Raw genomic sequence first — 18,825 nt, 5'->3', positions numbered from 1 at the left:
AAGGCTTCTGATGTTAAATGTTTCTAAATATTTAATGGTTTCTTTCATTTCTTGACGTGTCTATGATAGCACAGCAACTTATAGGAAATTAGTATCAATAATAAGTGTTGGGTTTTTTATAACGTTGCAAGGCATTATGATATGCAAGCTGTGGGGTACAAAGGTCAATAAGATAGCCCTATTGACCCTCTAAGACTATCAGCTTTTTATTAAGATGTATTCAATTGCCTGGAATACAAAACAACTAAGAAGTATGGTAACAGAAGAACATCTAAAGTATTATTAGCCAGGGTGAAAACTTTTATTAAAATATAATCCTTTTAATTCAGCCTGCCACAGATTCCACTTCGAGAGATCAAGACCACCCTTTAAAGCTACATTGTGGGACTCTTAATAATATATTATAATCTCCCCTCAAGAATTTCGGCATTTAAATAGTATCTCTGATATAAACCTTCATAGGAGCTTTTAGTCTGAATTTCTTGACTTCTAAAAGGAAAATGAGATATACAGCAATCTACACATGGGACTGTCACAGCCACTCAAGAAAAAAGAAAGGGGTGTGTGTGGAACTCCTTTACTCTTCTAGAGCTGACTTGTCAGACCCAAAGAATCACAAGAATTATAAAAGGACTCTCTTGGAAAGTAATTATCTGACCCATGAGTTAGAACCTGGAAGATAAATTGCGACTGTGGATTTGAAACTGAAAATAACAAAAGGTTATGAAAAAGAGTCAAATTGACTATGCTCAAAGAGAAACACTTTGCCCTAGCTGGCTTGGCTCAGTGGATAGAGCGTCGGCCTGTGGACTGAGGGGTCCCGGGTTTGATTCTGGCCAAGGGCACATGCCTGGGTTTCGGGCTCGATCCCCGGTGGGGGGTGTGCAGGAGGCAGCCAATCAGTGATTCTCATCATTGATGTTTCTATCTCTCCTTCTCCCTTCCTCTCTGAAATCAATAAAGAAATATATTTTTAAAAAAGAGAGAGAGAGAAACACTTCAAGGACGGTTTGTTTTGTTTTTTTCAGCTGTCATCACCCTGATAGGAAAAAAAGGGGGGTGGGGAACCTTTTTTCATATATACATCCCTTGCCCTAGCAAACAAGGCAAGTGCAGCATCAAGGATTATTCTTTGAGAAATGCTGCATTTCGAAATGCTCAGGACATTCCCTTGTCCTAGTCCCATTCCCCCCTTATCTTCTCATTCCTTCTAGGGCCGGCTCAGGAACTGCCTCTGTAGAACTATCTTTGATTTGCCAAAGCAAGATTGCGAACTTTCTCCTTGGTACCAGGACTGACCCTGGTACACATCTTGATTACGGCACTAACTGCAGATTACTGCAATTATCTATTCACATATCCGCCTCTTCCCTAGATAGTGAGGCACTGAAGGTCAGCTAGGTCTGAGTATCAACATTTTTATAACAGATGACTAAGGGAATCTCAAATGCCACAGAAGAGAATTCTACTAGGGCCATAAAACCCCCAAGCATTTATGTTAATCAAATTATTTTAAAAGAGCAATTCATTTATGCATTCTTTAACAATGATGTGCTTGAGTTCTACTGAATATCAAGCACCATTCTAGACACCAGGGACATAGCTTAGAACACAACTCACACAGACATCTGCCTTCAAGGAGCTTACAATGTAGACAGTGAGGAAGAGAAAAAATTTTTTTTAACTATGCAAGATTTAAGTATTTTGCATGATCTTTAGAAAGCCCAAATGACCTAGTCCCAATCCCCAAGAAATTTATACTCTAGTTGTGGGGATAATTAATGCAAAGATAATGAACAACAAAGACCAAAAACAAGGTGAATGCTAATTGGGTAGAACAGAAAGATAAGGGGTGTGAGAATTCATTGGTGGGCTCCTTGGGCTAGGTCAAAGGCGTGGGGAACCTTTTTTCTGCCAAGGGCTGTTTGGATATTTATATCATCATTGGAGGGCCATGCAAAATTATCAACTTGAAAATTAGCCTGCTACATTGGGTCAAACATTTAATTAACTCACCCCTAATGCCTTGGCAGGGTCAGTCCAAATGATTTCATGGGCCTTAGACGGCCCGAGGGCCAGACCTTCCCCACCCCTGGGCTAGGAGGATCAGTAATAGCTTTCAGGGTTTGTGACAGGCTTGGAGAAAGGAGGATGTGAGTCTGGTTATTACAAGGGAGGGAGATGTTAGAGCCAAAGCAGAGGAGACATGCATAAGACCTGTTGGAAGAAGAAAAAATTCTCCCCTCCTGCAAACCTGTTCTCTTCCTCCTCTGGCCACCACTTTCCTCCTCATCACTCAATTCCAGTCCGAGCCTCACCCAGATCTCCCCTCTGCTGGCAGCATCCAGTCTCTTGAGGCCTTATAGATGGCGGATCTTTTAAAAGCTCTCAGACTCACTCATCTCTAATTGCATGGCCACTGCAGGCATTTCTGAACTTGACTACTCGAAAGGCTTACCTCTATCATCTCCTTCCCATCCATTTCCAACATGCTGTCAGGGAGTGCTTTCCAAGAGCAAATTCACTCCTATCACTCCTTTCCTTGAAACCTTTCAGGAACTCCAAATCACAGACACAGTAAAATCCCCAATCCTTAAAACGTGTGGAAGATTCTTCCTGCGCCACCCCCTCCTGCCTTCCCAGCCTTGTGACGACTCCCTTCCACCACAGGTGACTGCTTGGAATTCCAGACTCTCCTGCTCTCTATGCCACTGCACCTGCCCGGTCCTTCAACACCTGGCCCACTAATCCCTCCAGAGAAGCTGTCTCCCATTCTCTGTCCACTGCTGTATATATACCTCAATACTGGCACTTCCTGCAAATGTCTGGTTCCAGAGACCCTACCTCTTCAAGAGGTGCATCTTTAGTCACCCAACACCCAGCCCAGTACCTAACCCTGCACCTGGCACAGCAGCTTTGCCCAATTAATGTTGATAAAGCAAAACTGAAGCTAGGATAAGATTTACAGGCAATTAAACCTAAAGTAGGGCCCTCCCTGGCCGGGTGGCTCAGTTGGTTGTAGCGTCATCCCCAGCACCAAAAGGTTGCAGGTTCCATTCCTGGTAGGGCCCATACCTAGGTTGTCGGTTCAATCCCCAGTCGGGGCACTTACAGGAGGCAACCAATAGATGGATGTTTCTCATATGGATGTCTCTCTTCTTTCTCTCTCTCTCTCTTCATCAAATCAATAAAAGCATAACCTCCAGTGAGGATTAAAAACAAAACGTAACATAGGTAGTAAGGGGATAGAGACTGTGTGGGAAGACAGAGAAAAGGGAGCCAATAAAAACTGAGAGGTACAGCTGAACCATCATTTTTTTTTAAGAGGTAATGGGCCTCTGCCCACCCCGCCCACCCCAGTGACATGACCATTAGCTGTGGGGATCAGACAGTATGTGCTTTCGATAAGCAGCCTGGGAGTGCACAACAGCCAACCCTACACCAAAGACTTTTTGCCTGAACTATGTGACCTGTTTCTGTAGCCCCCCTTTTTTAAGAACACCTTTCCTCTCTCAGTGAAGTTTGAACCATGGAAATGCAAGAAACAAAATAAAACGGCATACTAAATCTGCCTTAAATACAATAGCTACATTCTGGCTACAAAAGATGTTTCCATCACTTTCTACATCAACGGGTAGAGATGTTGGATTCGATTCTGATTAACTTGGGGGTGGCGGAGGGTGCTCCTGGAGGCACGGCAGCCACAGAGCTTCTTCCATACACCAGGCACACACAGGCTGCCTCAACATGTGATCTCCACGAGCACCAGCGCAACAGGGCTGCAGGCCACGTATTTCCCACCACTACGTCCTGGATTAGCATCTGTGGTTGGTTGTTGAAGCTCATGGGGAAATAAGTGGCCTTTTGTAAAAGTGCTCTCATGCCAACAGGCTGCCTCATTTGCAAATCTTTGGGAATGATGTCTGGTGGCCACGAGTTAAGCAAATATGGAAAAGATACCCAGGGTAAGATGTATCATCTTTGACTCTCTAGATTGGTTCATGCCAAACAAGGAAGAAATCTTTTTGCTTAAAATACTGAACATTTTTCAAAACTAAGCAGGAACTCACTAAAAAAAAAGAAAGGCCCTCAAATCCCAGTCTAGTAGAAGGCATATATATGTATGTAAAATATCTCTACCATGTAACCAGGGACTACATGTAGTTTCAAAGTTTGTTTTTCTTTTTTGCCTCTCCTAAATTAGCTGATGGTAGATGTTTTCTCTAGGAATTTATATCAAAATAACTCTTCTGTTCTGAATAATAACGTTAACACGATAGAGAGATTTCACAGAAATTTTCAGGACCTGAGTAGGTTTAAATTATTATACAGCTATTAGTAGTGACAATCAAGTACTAGGGAAAATACGTTAGCCAACAGCTTTAACACAGCCCTGCATTACAAAACTAGAGGCAGAGGTTAAATTTATAATCTTCATTTCACCAGAGTCTCCTCTCCCACAGTTGGAAATTACAGTTATTTCATATAAGGCTGTACACTATCAGCCTACTTCTGGTAACCTTTTGAAAGGCTTATGTTACAATGACATCAACTTTCCATTGGTATGGTAAACATTTTTTCTTGATATAAAACCACTGCAACCCACTTTAAATGTATGTAATAACCAAAAATTGCTGAGACATATTTAAGTGATATTTGGTGCCTGACATAAATTATGTTGAATTGACCCTTACACACACGTAAGTATTCATATCAGTAGCCTATAGAGCAGTGGTTCTCAACCTTGGCTGCACATTAGAATCACCTGGGAATCTTTTAAAAATCCTGATTTCTGGGCCTCATCCTCCAGAAATTCTGTTACTAATGCTGTGGCCTCACCCCATAACAAATAAACAGAATTTCCAGAGGATGAGGCCCAGAAATCAGGATTTTTAAAAGATTCCCAGGTGATTCTAATGTGCAGCCAAGGTTGAGAACCACTGCTATAGAGGGAAGGATGAAGGAGAGGCAAAGATACTTAATTTTTCTTAAATTTATCTACCCTGTTTGACTTGATAGAACTGGCATAGATTACACCTGTAATCTATAATAAAAGCATAATATGCTAATTAAACCAGATGTCCTTCTGGACGACCTTCCGGATGAAGCCAGGAGCCAGGACTGCGAGGGAAGCCCAGGTCCTGGGTGCCAGAGGGAAGCCAGTGCCAGAAACTGGGAGAAAGAAGGCCTACTCTTGCACGAATTTCGTGCATCAGGCCTCTAGTTATAAATAAAAAGATGAATTTTATGATGCTTCATCATGCAAGCACGGACTAAACCAAGTTAGCTTTCTTTCTAAACTGAGATGTACCAATGGCACAGAGGGACAAACAAAGCTCAGAGTGTCCTTTTTATTTTCATTTCCATTTGGGTTTTTACCATTATTTATTCACCATACTCAATATAAACAGTTACACTTCACCATAATACACAAGAGTATTTTCCAATGCAACAGACTGCTAATTTTATAACTTTCTAAAGCTTGCTCCTATGAATATTTTTATGTAATCATCATTTACTACTAAAGCCTGCCAATAGCATTATATCTAACAGCTGGAGTCACCAGAGGGAAAGTGCATTAATCTACACAGGTCTTGCAAATCAGAAAACCTGGGTTTGAACTTGAACTACTTGTGGGAGAAGCAGGCGGATCAACCTGTGAGCTTCAGTTTTCTCTCCTATACAAAAGGAAAACACTACTTGCTCCCTCTATAAGGATGGATACCTAATAAATTGTTCTCAACTGAATGACAAGTAAAGCTGAACCATGGAGTAAAATCCCCTCTATTCACTTTGTCTCTAATCAACAAGTAAGTTATCACTTTCTATGAATTTTTAAATGAGCAGTGATTATAATAGACTAGAGGCCTGGTGCACAAAAATTTGTGCACTCGGAGGGGAGGGAGGTCCCTCAGCCCGGCCTGTGCCCTCTCGCAGTCTGGGACACCTCGGGAGATAACGACCTGCTGGCTTAGGCCTGCTCCCGGCAGGCCCAATCCCTAGGTGCAGCCCCTGGTCGGGCTCAGAGCAGGGCCGATTGGGGAGTTGGGGCGCCGCCCCGTCATGCACAGAGCAGGGCAAATTGGGAGGTTGCGATGCCACCCTCAGTCACGCTCAGGGTAGGGCCAATTGGGGGGTTGGGGCACCACCCCTTGTCACACTCAAGGCAGGGTCCATAGGGAGATTGCGGCGCCACCCCGTCACGCACAGAGCAGGGCCAATCAGGGGGTTGGGGCACTGCCCCCTGTCATGCACAAAGCAGGGCCCATCAGGGGGGTTGGGGAGCTCCCCAATGTCACTCAAAGAGTAGGGCCGATAGGGGAGTTGGGGCACCGCCCCCGTCACACACAGAGCACGGCGGATCAGGGGGTTGGGGCGCTGCCCTCTATCACCCACAGAGCAGGGCCGATCAGGGGGTTGGGGCGCTGCACCCTGTCACACACAGAGCCGCAGGGCGATCAGGGGTTGGGGAGCTCCCCCTATCAGGCAAGAGCAGGGCTGATCGGGGGTTGGGGCGCCTTCCTCTGTCATGAACAGAGCAGGGCGGATAGGGAGGTTGTGGCCCCGCCCCCTGTCACACACAGAGCCACAGGGCCAATCAGGGGGTTTGGGCGCTGCCCCCTGTCACGCTGATCTCGGTGCCTGGAGGCCTCGCAGCTTTGCTGATCCTGGTGCTGGGAGGCATATTACCCTTTTACTATATAGGATAGAGGCCTGGTGCATGGGTGGGGGCCGGCTGGTTTGCCCTGAAGGGTGTCCTGGATCAGGGTGGGGGTCCCCACTAGGGTGCCTGGCCAGCCTGAATGAGGGGATGATGGTTGTTTGCAGCTGGTCACACACCCTTCAGGGTGGGGGTCCCCACTGGGGTGCCTGGCCAGCCTGGGTGAGGGGCTGAGGGCTGTTTTCAGGCTGGCGGGTGACTGAAGCTCCCAACTGCTCCTTTTTTCCTTTTTTATTCTGGGCCAGCTTTAGCTCTGACTCCAGCTCTGAGGCCTCTGCTGCTGAAAGCAGGTATCTGGTTTGTTTGTGTTCTATAATCGAAACACTGTATCAACTTCAGCTCTGAGATCCCGGCTCACTGAAAGCAGGTTTCTGGGGTTTTGTTTAGCTTCTATATTTGTAAGTATGTTTCAAACGGCAAGCTCAGAGGCAAGGCAAGCGGGGAACGTTGGTTTCCTCCATCACTGAAGCAAGCAAGCCTCATGTTAGTTTCAAGCTGCCTGCCGCCATCTTGGCTGGCAGTTAATTTGCATATCGCCCTGATTAGCCAATGGGAAGGGTAGCAGAGTATGCTAATTACCATGTTTCTCTTTTATTAGATAGGATGATTCATAAAAACAACTTAACTGTCTGGCTACAGATGAATGGAGATATGGTGTGTGTGATATATAAAGTAACAGTATTCAGCCACGAGAGAGAAGGAAATCTTGCCATTTGTGACACCATGGATGGAACCTGAAGGCATTTCGCTAAGTGAAATAAATAACACATAGAAATACAAATTCTGCACTTATATTGAAATCTAAAAGAGCTAAACTCATAGAAACAGAATGGGGGGTGGAGACGTTGGTCAAACTTATAGTTATGAGTACATTCTGGGGATCTAATGCACAGCATAGTGATTATAGTTCATAATACTGTGTCATATACTTTAAAGATGCTAAAAGAGATCTTAAATGTTCTCAGCAAAAAAAGAGAAATGGTAATTATGTTACGTGATGGAGGTGTTAGCTAAGTAAGGCTTGGGTAGTAATCATTTTGCAATATATGAGAATCAAACCAACACACTGTTCATTTTAAACTTATACAGTGTTACATGTCAACTATATCACAATAGAAATAAAAAAATAATTAAATAAATTAGCGGTGCCTAGGCTGTGAAAGGAAGAAAAACCACATCTAACTCCTAAGATTAAGTTACTTTCTAAAGTTATTAGAGAAGACGAGGACTTTAAGACATGAACAGAAACTGTTATGTTTAGAGTGATCTGCATCCAGGAAACCGAGGCGGAGCCTGTGGCGCCGACCAGCAAGGTAATTTAATTGCCAGTCTTCGGGAGGGACCCACAGTCTCCATCATTCTGAGTGTTCTCTTCAGAGACCTGATTTTCTCCCTACCCCTTCCAATTGCTCCATCCCTTCCCCGCTTCCTCCTACCCCTTTGTTAGCTTTTAAACAGCTCCCCCTCCACCCCTTTTACAACTTTATGCATTTTTAACTCTAATTAGGAACGGGCTTGCCCCGCCCTCCAGGCTCCAGAGGCCTTCTGGACTCGTAGGAAATGCCTGCGGTCCACCTACCTAAGGGCTTCCACCTCTGATTACCACCTCGCGGGCTCTGCGGATGAAAGGAGGCTGCCGGTCCGCGGCCACAAATCAGTTCCCCGGCCGCTCCACCGGCCCCAATCCTGCCCCCCAGAGCCCTGCATTCGCCTTAACCCAAAGAGGATTCAGGCGGTCACACCCCAGTCCTCCCAGCCCGAACCCACTCCCCCCACCCCACCGACAGGCTGGCCGCCCGCGCTGGCTTTGCAGAAACCCCAGCGCTGGTTCAAGGCGGAGGAAATGACCCAAAAGTTGTTTCTGAGTCAAGACTTCCGCACGCAGCGGCGTCCCCCTGCCTCCCGTGACTGTTCCAGGGCTGCGTCCCTTCCCGTCCAGCGTCTGTTCTCGGGGCCCCTGCTTGCCCCGCGCCTCCCTGGCCTTCCCGGGGGACGTCGGCCTCCGCCAGCGCAGCCCGCAGGCGACCCTGGTCGGCGGCCCGAGGCGTCCGCATTGCGGCCCCCGGGACGCCGGCTCGGGCTTCCTACTCCCGGCCCCGGGCGCCCGCCCGCCTGCGCTCCTCTGAGCGGCCGAGGGTCCCCGCAGACCTCCCCGCGGCGGGCGCAGCGCCCACGCGCGGTCCCCAACTTCCTCCGCGTGGGCTCGGGCTTTCGGGCGGGGACGCGGGGCCCCGCGCCGGCGCCCCATGGGAACCCCTTGCTCACCGATATCTCCATCCTCGTCGTCGTCCTCATCCAGCTCCAGGTCTAACAGAACGTCCCTGGTCATCATTGCGCCCCCGAAGGCGGCTCCGAACTTGGCGCGAAGTTGGGGCTCCCGGGTCCCGGAACGACGCAGCTGTCGCGGGCCGGGCGCCCGAGTGGGGACTGCGGGGCGGGTCTGGCTCCCGGCTCCGGGGACGCTGCGCCCTGCCCAGCCCGCGCTCCGGGAAGCCGATCGGGCCGCCGACCCGAACCCAGCGCCCAAGGCTACCCCTCGCCACTGAGCATGCCCAGTGCGCGGCGAGGCTGCTGCGGAATGATCGCCTTCCCCCGCTTATTAGGCGCCCGGGAGGAAGTCGGGAGGCAGAGGGAGAGTCCGGAGGCAGAGGGTGTAGTCGGCGCTCGCCTTCTGCACGCTAGTGACCTGGTGGAAGGGCGAGGCGGGAGCACGCGCGGGGGGGAGTGCACGGCTCTGCAACGCTGCCCCCGGGCGCGGCAGCTTTCTGTTCTAAGGTCATAGGTACGTACAGGCGCGGGGCTTGCTTTCTTTGATCACTGTTACCGCAGAGGGGGAAACGCCGCCGCAGCTCGCGGGAGGAACCTTGAAGGCGAGCCCGTTTGAATGGTGCTTAAAGGCGACGTGGAGCCAGTGGAGGATCTTCAAGGATCCGTGTCTCTGGCTCAAAAGGGGAAACGAATCTTCTGTAGGGAAAGTGGGGAGGGAGATGACAGAGGAAGAGGCAAAGCTCGTAGATGGTAGATGATACGCAACACGAGAAGAAGAAAAAAAAAGAGCGAGATTTAAAGAAGCATATTCACAAAAGGGTTTCCGCCCAAAGTGAGGTTAGGAAGGGAGAGAAGCGCCCCCTAGCCCCGCCCGCTGAGCACGCACAGGGCGTGGTCAGAAGATGATCACTGAGTGTTCTCTCTCCCATTAGGACCTGGTAAAGCTTAGTCCTACGTGGCAGAAAGGCAGAGGAAACCAAGACCTCCACCAGGTAAACTCCGAGGTCGTGTGAAAAGCGATAATAACCCGAGGAAATAAGGTGCTGAAATAAGATTGAGGCACAGAGTAAAAGAATGCATTCCTGGAGACCAAAGGGAACAATAGGACAAGTCCAAAGGGATTCTATTTGGAACACACAGGGCGCAGTTTGAACTGCAGGCTCCTGGGATCATGTTTCTGTGGATCTTTCTTTCAAGAAGGCTGGTGAATTTAGGTGGGTCAGTTTTGACTTCTCAAAAGGGCTGGAGAGTTCTATTTGAAATTCTTGTTATAGTCATTGTCTCTCTAACACTTCTCATTGAAACTTTTTATATTTTTTTCCACTGAAGTACCAGAATTATTATGATAATCACGAGAACACTAAAGCTTCTGTGCATTTTATTTTCCCATACACATATTTTTGATGTTTTTATGTGAAAGAAATAAGACATTGAGATGAATCATAACTGGGAAAACAGCCATGAATATGCATTTTAAGACATGAGGAAATTGCTTTTAGGAAAATATCCAGGAAACACTATACTTACTTCTTAGGGAAACTTTCTGAATAAAGAAATTTCCTTTCAATATAAAGAGAAAACAATATAGTATTTTGAAGGTGGGTGGGGGGAGGGGAAAATGGAAGAATACACACAAAAATGAGAAGAAAAAACTGGTGTGTGTGTGTGTGTGTGTGTGTGTGTACACGTGTACGCGCGTGTATTAGAGAAAGGAAGGAGAGTGAGAGAGAAACATTGATCAGCTGCCTCCTGCACAGCCCCCTACTGAGGATCCAGTGACATCCCCAGCATGTGCTCTGACCTGAATCAAACCAGCAACCTTTTGGTGTACAGGACAACACCCAACCAACTGACCACACTGGTCAGGGCAAAAAAATTTTATTTTAGTGAACTCTCTTTTCCCAGCACTGGTGGGACCTACTGTAATAGAAATCCCAGAGCTATTTTAGTTACATGGTCTGTTTTCACTATTTTCATTTAACAGGTGCATATACAGTGCTTTTTATGTGCAAGGCACAGGTCTAAATGTTTTACATTCAGTGATTTAATTCTCATACCAACCCTAGGAGTCATTACCACACTCAGGGCAATGGAGTAACTTGTCCAAAATCACACAGAGAGTAAGTGGCAAGGCTGGGATTCAAACCCAAGCAGCTTGTTTGGCTAAGAATGGTTAAGAATCTCTGTTCTTAGCCATGTTACAAACCACTTCCAAAGACATTTCTAAATCCGTTTAAAAAAAAAAAACAACACATGCACAGACAACCCCCGCCCCCCCCCCCACACACACACACACACACCCTCCCTACCAATTCCAAACTCCCAAATGCTCAACAACTCCCAGCCAGAGTTTTCTCACCAAATGGTCTGGTGTTTATGGCCTAAGACTTCGCTCAAAGTTAATTAGTAGTTAGAAAACTCCTGTGGTCGACTTTGCAACAGGTTTCAGTGAGTCATCTAAAATTCTTAACAGATTTTAGAGTTTACATTTTTTCTTGCTTGATAAACGTTGCAGACAGACTCTGCTGGCCTTATGTAAAAAGGTGGCTGGAAGGAAAGTGAATTATTTACTTAGATTAGCTGTGAGTCTATTATTAGTAAACTCCATAATTTAATTTAACCCATTTTTTTCTTGTAGTTTCTCTCATGCATTTTTTTAACCAAGTAATATATGCTTCAAAAATAATCAAGGTAATAGGCCTTTGTAAGAACCACACCTATGATCCTAAAAAATATCAGTTATATCATGAATAGTTTGTGAAATAAAATGTTCTTAATATGTGGCCAGGTTATTGGATTTGCAAAGTTTTTCCAAGTCAGAGATCATAGGCCAAGTATTTCCTCTATCATTGGTCTCCTTCATTTGGCCACAGGATGTGCTTTCTCTGCCCATCCCTTAAATCTTGGTGTTTCTCTGGTTTCAGTCCTTGGGCCCCTTTTAAACTCATTCAGTCTTAGAACTTGACCATCCCAAGCAAGGCCAGGTTCATAGGCATTCAAACATCGCATTCACACAGGGTCCTGCACGAAAAAAGGCTTAATGCTTGGGGTCTTAATACTCTGTGGTTGCTGGCTTGAAATTCTTAATAATGTCACCTTTGAATTTTATTTTGTAAGTGAAGTTCAAAGAGACAGTAGAGCTTGTGTGAGTTCACATGCAGTCCTGCCTCCTTCGGGTGGGTTCTCAGCGCCAGCTCCCCTATTCCCTGGCACCTCAGCCCTCCCCATCCTCCCAGTTGCCCCACTCAGGACCAGGCTCACCAGGGCCTGGGGGGACCTGGGCAAGGGCACAGGGAAGGTCAAGTTCATGTGTATGTACCCATGGTATCTTAGGCTGGGGCATGTGGCACCTGTCCCTGCCCTCGACTGGCAGTGTCACGGGGTACCCAGAAGTGACTCAGTGGCGATGAGTCTCTTACCCATCCCCCATTCCTGTGCATCCTGGCAGGGAAGTGCCAATCTCTTGGATGTTGCTCTTCCACTGTAATTTGGAGCATAGAGTCCATGAGAAGAGGAGGTACCTGGCTCAACTTCCCTACCCTCAGCCAGAGCATGGTCTGTCAGTGCTACAGATTGGCGGGAGGGGACCCTGGCAGCTGATGGATGTCATGCAGTCTTTGAACAAGGGACCCTGCGTTTTCATTTTGCACTGGGCCCTGGAAATTGTACAGCTGGCCCTGATTCTAAGATCTTACTTTCTAGTCTAGATCTGTCTTCTGTGTTACAAATGGTATATCTGCCTGCATGTTGGACAACTCCACTTGGGTATTTGTTAGACTTTTCAAATTCAGCAGGGCCAAAACTGTATTTATAATCTCTTCCCAAACCTGTTTCCCTAAATCCAGGAAACTCATTACACAAACCAATAAATTGAGAATCATTTTGACTCCTTCCTGTCTCTTATCCCTCATATCCAATCAGTTGCTACATCCAGTTGCATCTACCTCCTGGATATCTCAAGCACATCCTGTATTTGTTATCCATTGTTGCATTGCTGTATAACTGCATAGCATGGCATTTTAGCTGAGACCTGATGGAAGCGAGAGAAGACATGTACCTCTCTAAAGGAATGGAGGCTTAGGCTGAAGGAAAAGCAAATGCAGAAGTGCAGTGGAGAACCAGCAGAGGTCATGGCAACTGTGACATAATAGGTTACCCCCAAACAAACTTGTATTATATCACACAGTTTCTGTGGGTCGGGAATTTGGGAGCAGCATAGTCATGGGGTTCTGGCCTGAAAGCTTGAAAGGTTTGAGATCTGCTTCTAAGATAATTCACTCTCAAAACAGTTCACTCCCAAGTGGTGCTGCTTGTCAGCAGGAGCACTGTTCCTTCTCACACGGGCCCGTCCACAGGCTGCTGAGCGTCCTCGTGACACCAGGAGCAATCCAAGGGTGAAGGCGAGGTGGATGCCACAGCATCCGTTATGACCAAGGCTCAGGAGTCACATGTTGTCATTTCTGCCATTGTTTCCACAGGTCAGTCAGCTCTACTCACTGTGGGAGGGGCTTATACAAGAACATGAATAACAGAGGCAGGGATGGTTGGGAGTCATGATGGTGACTGGGTGCCACACATCTTCAGTGTCACTGTTGATAAAATGGAACAACAGGCCAAAATGGACTCACCTTTGGTAAGCCACACCACCAAACGAAAACTTACTAACTAACCTAATTGCAGATTCAGTCTCTTCCAGGAGTGAAACTTTAAACCAGTTAGTCTGGAATTTCTTGATCAACGCTAGTGAAGTAGTCTACCCAACAAGACCCCCTGCCTTCTCCTAAGGGAAAGTAACCCGCTCTCTTTTAACTTCAGATCCCTCTTTCTTTCTGCATGGAAACATCTTCCATTTTGTACAACTCTTTGGAGCACCCTTCTAGTTGTTAAATGATATGTTCCCTGATCCATGAATTTTTTTATTAAAGCCAGTATCTTCAAACTTACTTGGTTGAATTTTATTCTTGAACACGGCTGTCATTCTTGATTCTTAGTTACTGAAAACAAACTATATGCTGGCTACTTTTCTGGTGTTGGGGACTCAATAGGAAATACAAAAAACAAAGATAGAAAACATCCCTGCCCTTCTGACTTTCCATTCTAGTGGAAAGAGACAAATAAATAAGCACATGTCAGGAAATGATGTATACTAACTAGTGAGAAGAATGAAGCAGGGCAAGAGTAATCGAGAATAATGGTTGGTGGAGGTGGAGGGGACTGTATATCAAGTGGTCAGGGAAAGCCTTTCTGATCTCTGCTAAAATGTCACTGTATCACACACCTCTGGTTTGTTTTCATCGGCACCTCTATTTGACGGGAACCGAACCTGGTACCCTTCGGCCCGCAGGTTGATGCTCTATCCACTGAGCCAAACCGGTTAGGGCTGGCACCTCTATTTGAATATGAAAGGGCATCAGAGCCCCTGGCCATGTGGGGAGTCAGTGGCAGAGACAGGATATGTGGGGTGGGTACGGTGCACCTAGCTGAGGGTAGACCAGATTGAAAACTGAAAGCTATTTTTTTAAATGGTATAAAAACCATGCTCAAAGTCACTAATTATACGAGAGATGCAATTCAAAACGACAATGAGGTACCACCTCACACCTGTCAGAATAGCTATCATCAACAAACGACAAGTGTTGGAGAGGATGTGGAGAAAAAGGAACCCTCCTGCACTGCTGGTGGGAATGCAGACTGGTGCAGCCACTGTGGAGAATAGTATGGAGCTTCCTCAAAAAACTAAAAATGGAACTCCCATTTGACCCAGTGATCCCACTTCTAGGAATATATCCCAAGAAACCAGAAACACCAATCAGGAAGGATATATGCACTCCTATGTTCATAGCAGCACAATTCACCATAGCTAAGATTTGGAAACAGCCTAAGTGCCCATCAACAGATGAGTGGATTAAAAAACTGTGGTACATCTACACAATGGAATACTACGCTGTGGTAAAAAAGAAGGAACTCTTGCCTTTTGCAACAGCATGGATGGAACTGGAGATCATTATGCTAAGTGAAATAAGCGAGTAAGAGAAAGATAAATAACTCATTATTTCACTCATTTGTGGAATATAGAGAACAACATAGACTGATGAACAGGGACAGATCCAAAGACAGAGAAACAGCGATCAGACTATTAATCCCCAGAGGGAAAGTAGGGGAGGGAGGGGGCAAGGGGAAGAGATCAACCAAAGGACTTGTATGCATGCATATAAGCTAAACCAATGGACATGGACAACAGGGGGATGAAAGCATGAGTTGGGGGGGATGGGGGTCTAATGGGGGGGGGGATGAGGACACATTTGTAATACCTTAACTAATAAAGAATTTAAAAATAAATAAATAAATAAATGGTATAAAACCATACATTATAAAATTTACCATCTTAACCATTTCTAAGTAGACAGTTCTGTGCCGTGCCAGCTCAGCTAAGGGTTTGGTGAGCCTGACCCTTAGCTGAAGGGGTGGCGAAGGATGTAGAAAAGACAAAGAGAATAAGCTGGGTCTAGGTCAGTAATGGCGAACCTATGACACATGTATCAGAGGTGACACACGAACTCATTTTTTCGGTTGATTTTTCTTTGTTAAATGGCATTTAAATATATAAAATAAATATCAAAAATATAAGTCTTTGTTTTACTATGGTTGCAAATATCAAAATATTTCTATATGTGACACGGCACCAGAGTTAAGTTAGGGTTTTTCAAAATGACAACACACCGAGCTCAAAAGGTTCGCCATCACTGGTCTAGGTGGATGTTCCTGTGCCTGGCTGAGGCCACATAGAGAGATCCAGACAGCAAGCTGAGCCTGTATTTTATAGCCAGAGGTAAACAAGGTTGTGGTCACCATAGTTACAATGTTCTTGTGAGTTTCACTTGTTTTGGCAGCAATTGCTGCACCTCCCACAGCCCATTAGCTACCCAGATAAGATCTAGGGAGTGTCATAAGGTCAAGCCTAATTATGCTAAGAGGGCTGTGCCCTCTAAGCTGGGACTTGTTTGTGGCTTTGCCAACAGGTCAGTCCGAGGCTTACTTAACTCTATAGCTGCTCCCTACACAGTTCAGCAGTGTTACATACTATATATATATATATGTATATATATATATCTCCCACGTTCAAGGGCTGTTAAATGGTGTTGTTTACCCATATCTTCAAAAAAAAATCACTTCTACTGTAGGGGTAAACAACCTGCTTCCCTATTTATAATGGTCTGGCCCTCTAGCAACTTCAGCACAAAATTATAGCTAATTTGACTACAAATACCAGGTGGTCATAATAATCTGGCCACTCAGTGTATATTCCCATTGTTGTGCAACAGACCTCTAGAACTTTTTCATCTTGCAAAATTGAAACACCATAGTCATTAAACAAGTCCTATTTCTTCCTTCAGCCCCTAGAAACCAGCACCTACTTTCTGCTTCTTCAAGTTTGACTACGTTAGATATCTCATATACATGGACTCATACAGTCACTGGCTTATTTTATTTACACAATGTGTTCAAAGCCCAGAAACTATCTTTGAATAATTTATATTTTCTTAGTAAAATAGAAAAAAAAAATAAGGTCATTAGTAGAAGATGAGATGTGGAGTGAGGTTTAAGCAGAGAGAGGGTTTGGAACAGTTATCTAGGACAGCTAGAAGAAAATGGACTAAAGCAATACACAGAATCACACCAAAGACTCACATGAGGTCATGAACTTAAGTTGAAACCTGCCAGCATTGTCATATATTTTCCCCCTAGGTCTTTATGTCAAATAGGTGGGCATGGATATAACTAGGGTAGGGTTTTGTCAGGTAAGTTCAACAGAGGGATAGAAGGGGAGGGAGCTGATGGTATAAGTAAGGGAATGCTTTTAACAGGATCCAAAGGATAGAGCAGTGAGGGCATGACTCAAAAAAAAAAAAAAAAAAAAAAAGGCAAGATCAGAAAGTTGTATATTCTGGTGGGTGGGATTACGAGGATCACTGGCGTTATTTCTCACCTGGGTTGCTGCTGAAGCCTCCTTACTTTTCTTCTTATCCTTTCCAATCCATTCTCACGGGTGTGATCTTGACATGAAAATCTGATGAAATGACTCCTTTTCAATCAATCACTTGAGCCCCTGTCCATATCCCAAGTCTCATCCTCAATACTTCTTCAGCATCTTGAATACCTTGAGAACCTTCAATTGAGGTTTTGTTCTGTATCATACTTTCAAGACTTTGCACATGCTGTTCTCTTTACTTTGACCATTTCTCTCCCATCTTGAACTGGCTTTCACTCACCCACCAGGTCTCAGCTTCAATTTCGCTTCCCCCTGGAAGACTTCCTTGGTGTTCCCCAGTCTGTATTGAATGCCTCTGATACACATTTGCAAAGCATCCTGTATTTTCCCATGCCAGCATTGAATATACCTTCCTGTTAATGCTTATTTGGTTAGTAATATTTTAATTCTCTGTATTTTCTATTGGGGGAGGGGCCTTTGTATGAATAGCTTACTGTATATATGAAGTATATGGTATTTTATAGATGATTGGATAAAGAAGATATAGTGCCTATACGCAATAGAATACTACTCAGCTAGAAGAAAAGAAGAAATACTGCCATTTGTGACAATGGGGATGGGTCTTGAGGATATCATGCTAAATGAAATAAATCCAACAGAAAAAGTTAAGACTCATAAGATGTCACTCATAAGTGGGATACAGAACTGAAAGCAACAAATGAACAAACAAGAAAAACAAACAAAAACTCATAGACACAGACAACAGTGTGGTGGTTACCAGAGGAAAAGGTGGCTAGTGAAGGACAAAGGGAGTCAAATATATGGTGACAGAAGGTTTGACCGTGGGTGGTGGACACACAGTGCAATATACAGATGATGTATCATGGAACTGTACACTTGAAACATATATAATTTTGTTAACCAATGTCACCACAATAAAGTTAATGTAAAAAAATTAAACCCTAGCACAGGAGATGCTTCATAAAAGTGATCCTACTTCCTCCTTGAACTCTTCTCTAGGCTTCCAGGACATCTCACTCATCTGACTCCTCCATGCTTAGCAGCCACTCCTCTCCTCCCAGACCTCCAGCTATTTTAAAAAAAATGTTGCTTATTATTATTATTAATCCTCACCCGAGGCCATACTTAGAGAGAGAGAAGGGGGAGAGAGTGCGAGAAAGAGAGAGATAAATATTGATGTGAGAGAGAAACATCGATCAGCTGCCTTCTGTACATGCCCCAGTCGGGGACTGAACCCACAACCCATGTACATGCCCTGACGGGGAATTAAACCAGCAACCTTTCAGTGCACAGGACAATGCTCAACCAACTGAACCACTCTGGCCGGGCCTCACCCAGATTCTTAAATATACAAATATCCCTGTAAAAGCTTCCAACTTAACCCTAGTTGGCCAATAGCTTTCTTATCAGATAGTTGCTACTCGTAAAAACATGCCTCTAAAAACTGCAGTAGCAAAGATAGGTTTGGAGGGGAAATATGTTGGGGAGAAAAACCTTGTCTTCCTCAGAACTTCATTAGCCAGTCCTAGTCAAGCCATTCACAAGCACCTCCTCCGCCACATTGGTTCAGGGGAACTGGCTCTGCTGGCGGGCAGTGAATTATCTTGCTCAGCATCAGTGGCTCACCTGTTGCTCTGATATCTCGGATGCCAAGTAAAGGGCATTGCAAACCAGCTGGAGTGAGAGGGCAATGGCCCTGCCTGGTGGCTTCTCCCTTTTCTCCTCTCCCATGTAAACACTGCCCAGGGCTGAGGGCTGGAGATTTGTTACTCTGGCCACTTAACAGAGTCTTTAACAATTATTTAAACTATTTTGCCCATAGGGA

At 45.3% G+C, this 18,825-nt stretch overlaps 1 protein-coding gene across 3 annotated transcripts in view; it reads right to left on the bottom strand.

Annotated features, from left to right (window-relative positions):
* The window catches only part of ANO6 (anoctamin 6), a 191,664-nt gene extending 181,974 nt beyond the window's left edge, over positions 1-9,690 (bottom strand). The window contains exon 1 of one of the 3 annotated variants that reach the window (XM_059682640.1): positions 8,987-9,690. In XM_059682640.1, coding sequence (XP_059538623.1) covers positions 8,987-9,053 — 67 coding nt within the window. In that variant the 5' untranslated portion in view covers positions 9,054-9,690. The remainder of the gene's footprint in view (positions 1-8,986) is intronic. The other 2 variants (XM_059682642.1, XM_059682641.1) reach the window with 2 other exon arrangements.
* Between the last annotated feature and the right edge of the window lie 9,135 nt (positions 9,691-18,825).

The sequence above is a fragment of the Myotis daubentonii genome, chromosome 2, assembly GCF_963259705.1.
Source record: "Myotis daubentonii chromosome 2, mMyoDau2.1, whole genome shotgun sequence".
NCBI lineage: Eukaryota > Metazoa > Chordata > Mammalia > Chiroptera > Vespertilionidae > Myotis > Myotis daubentonii.
This window is presented reverse-complemented; position numbering and strand designations above follow the sequence as displayed.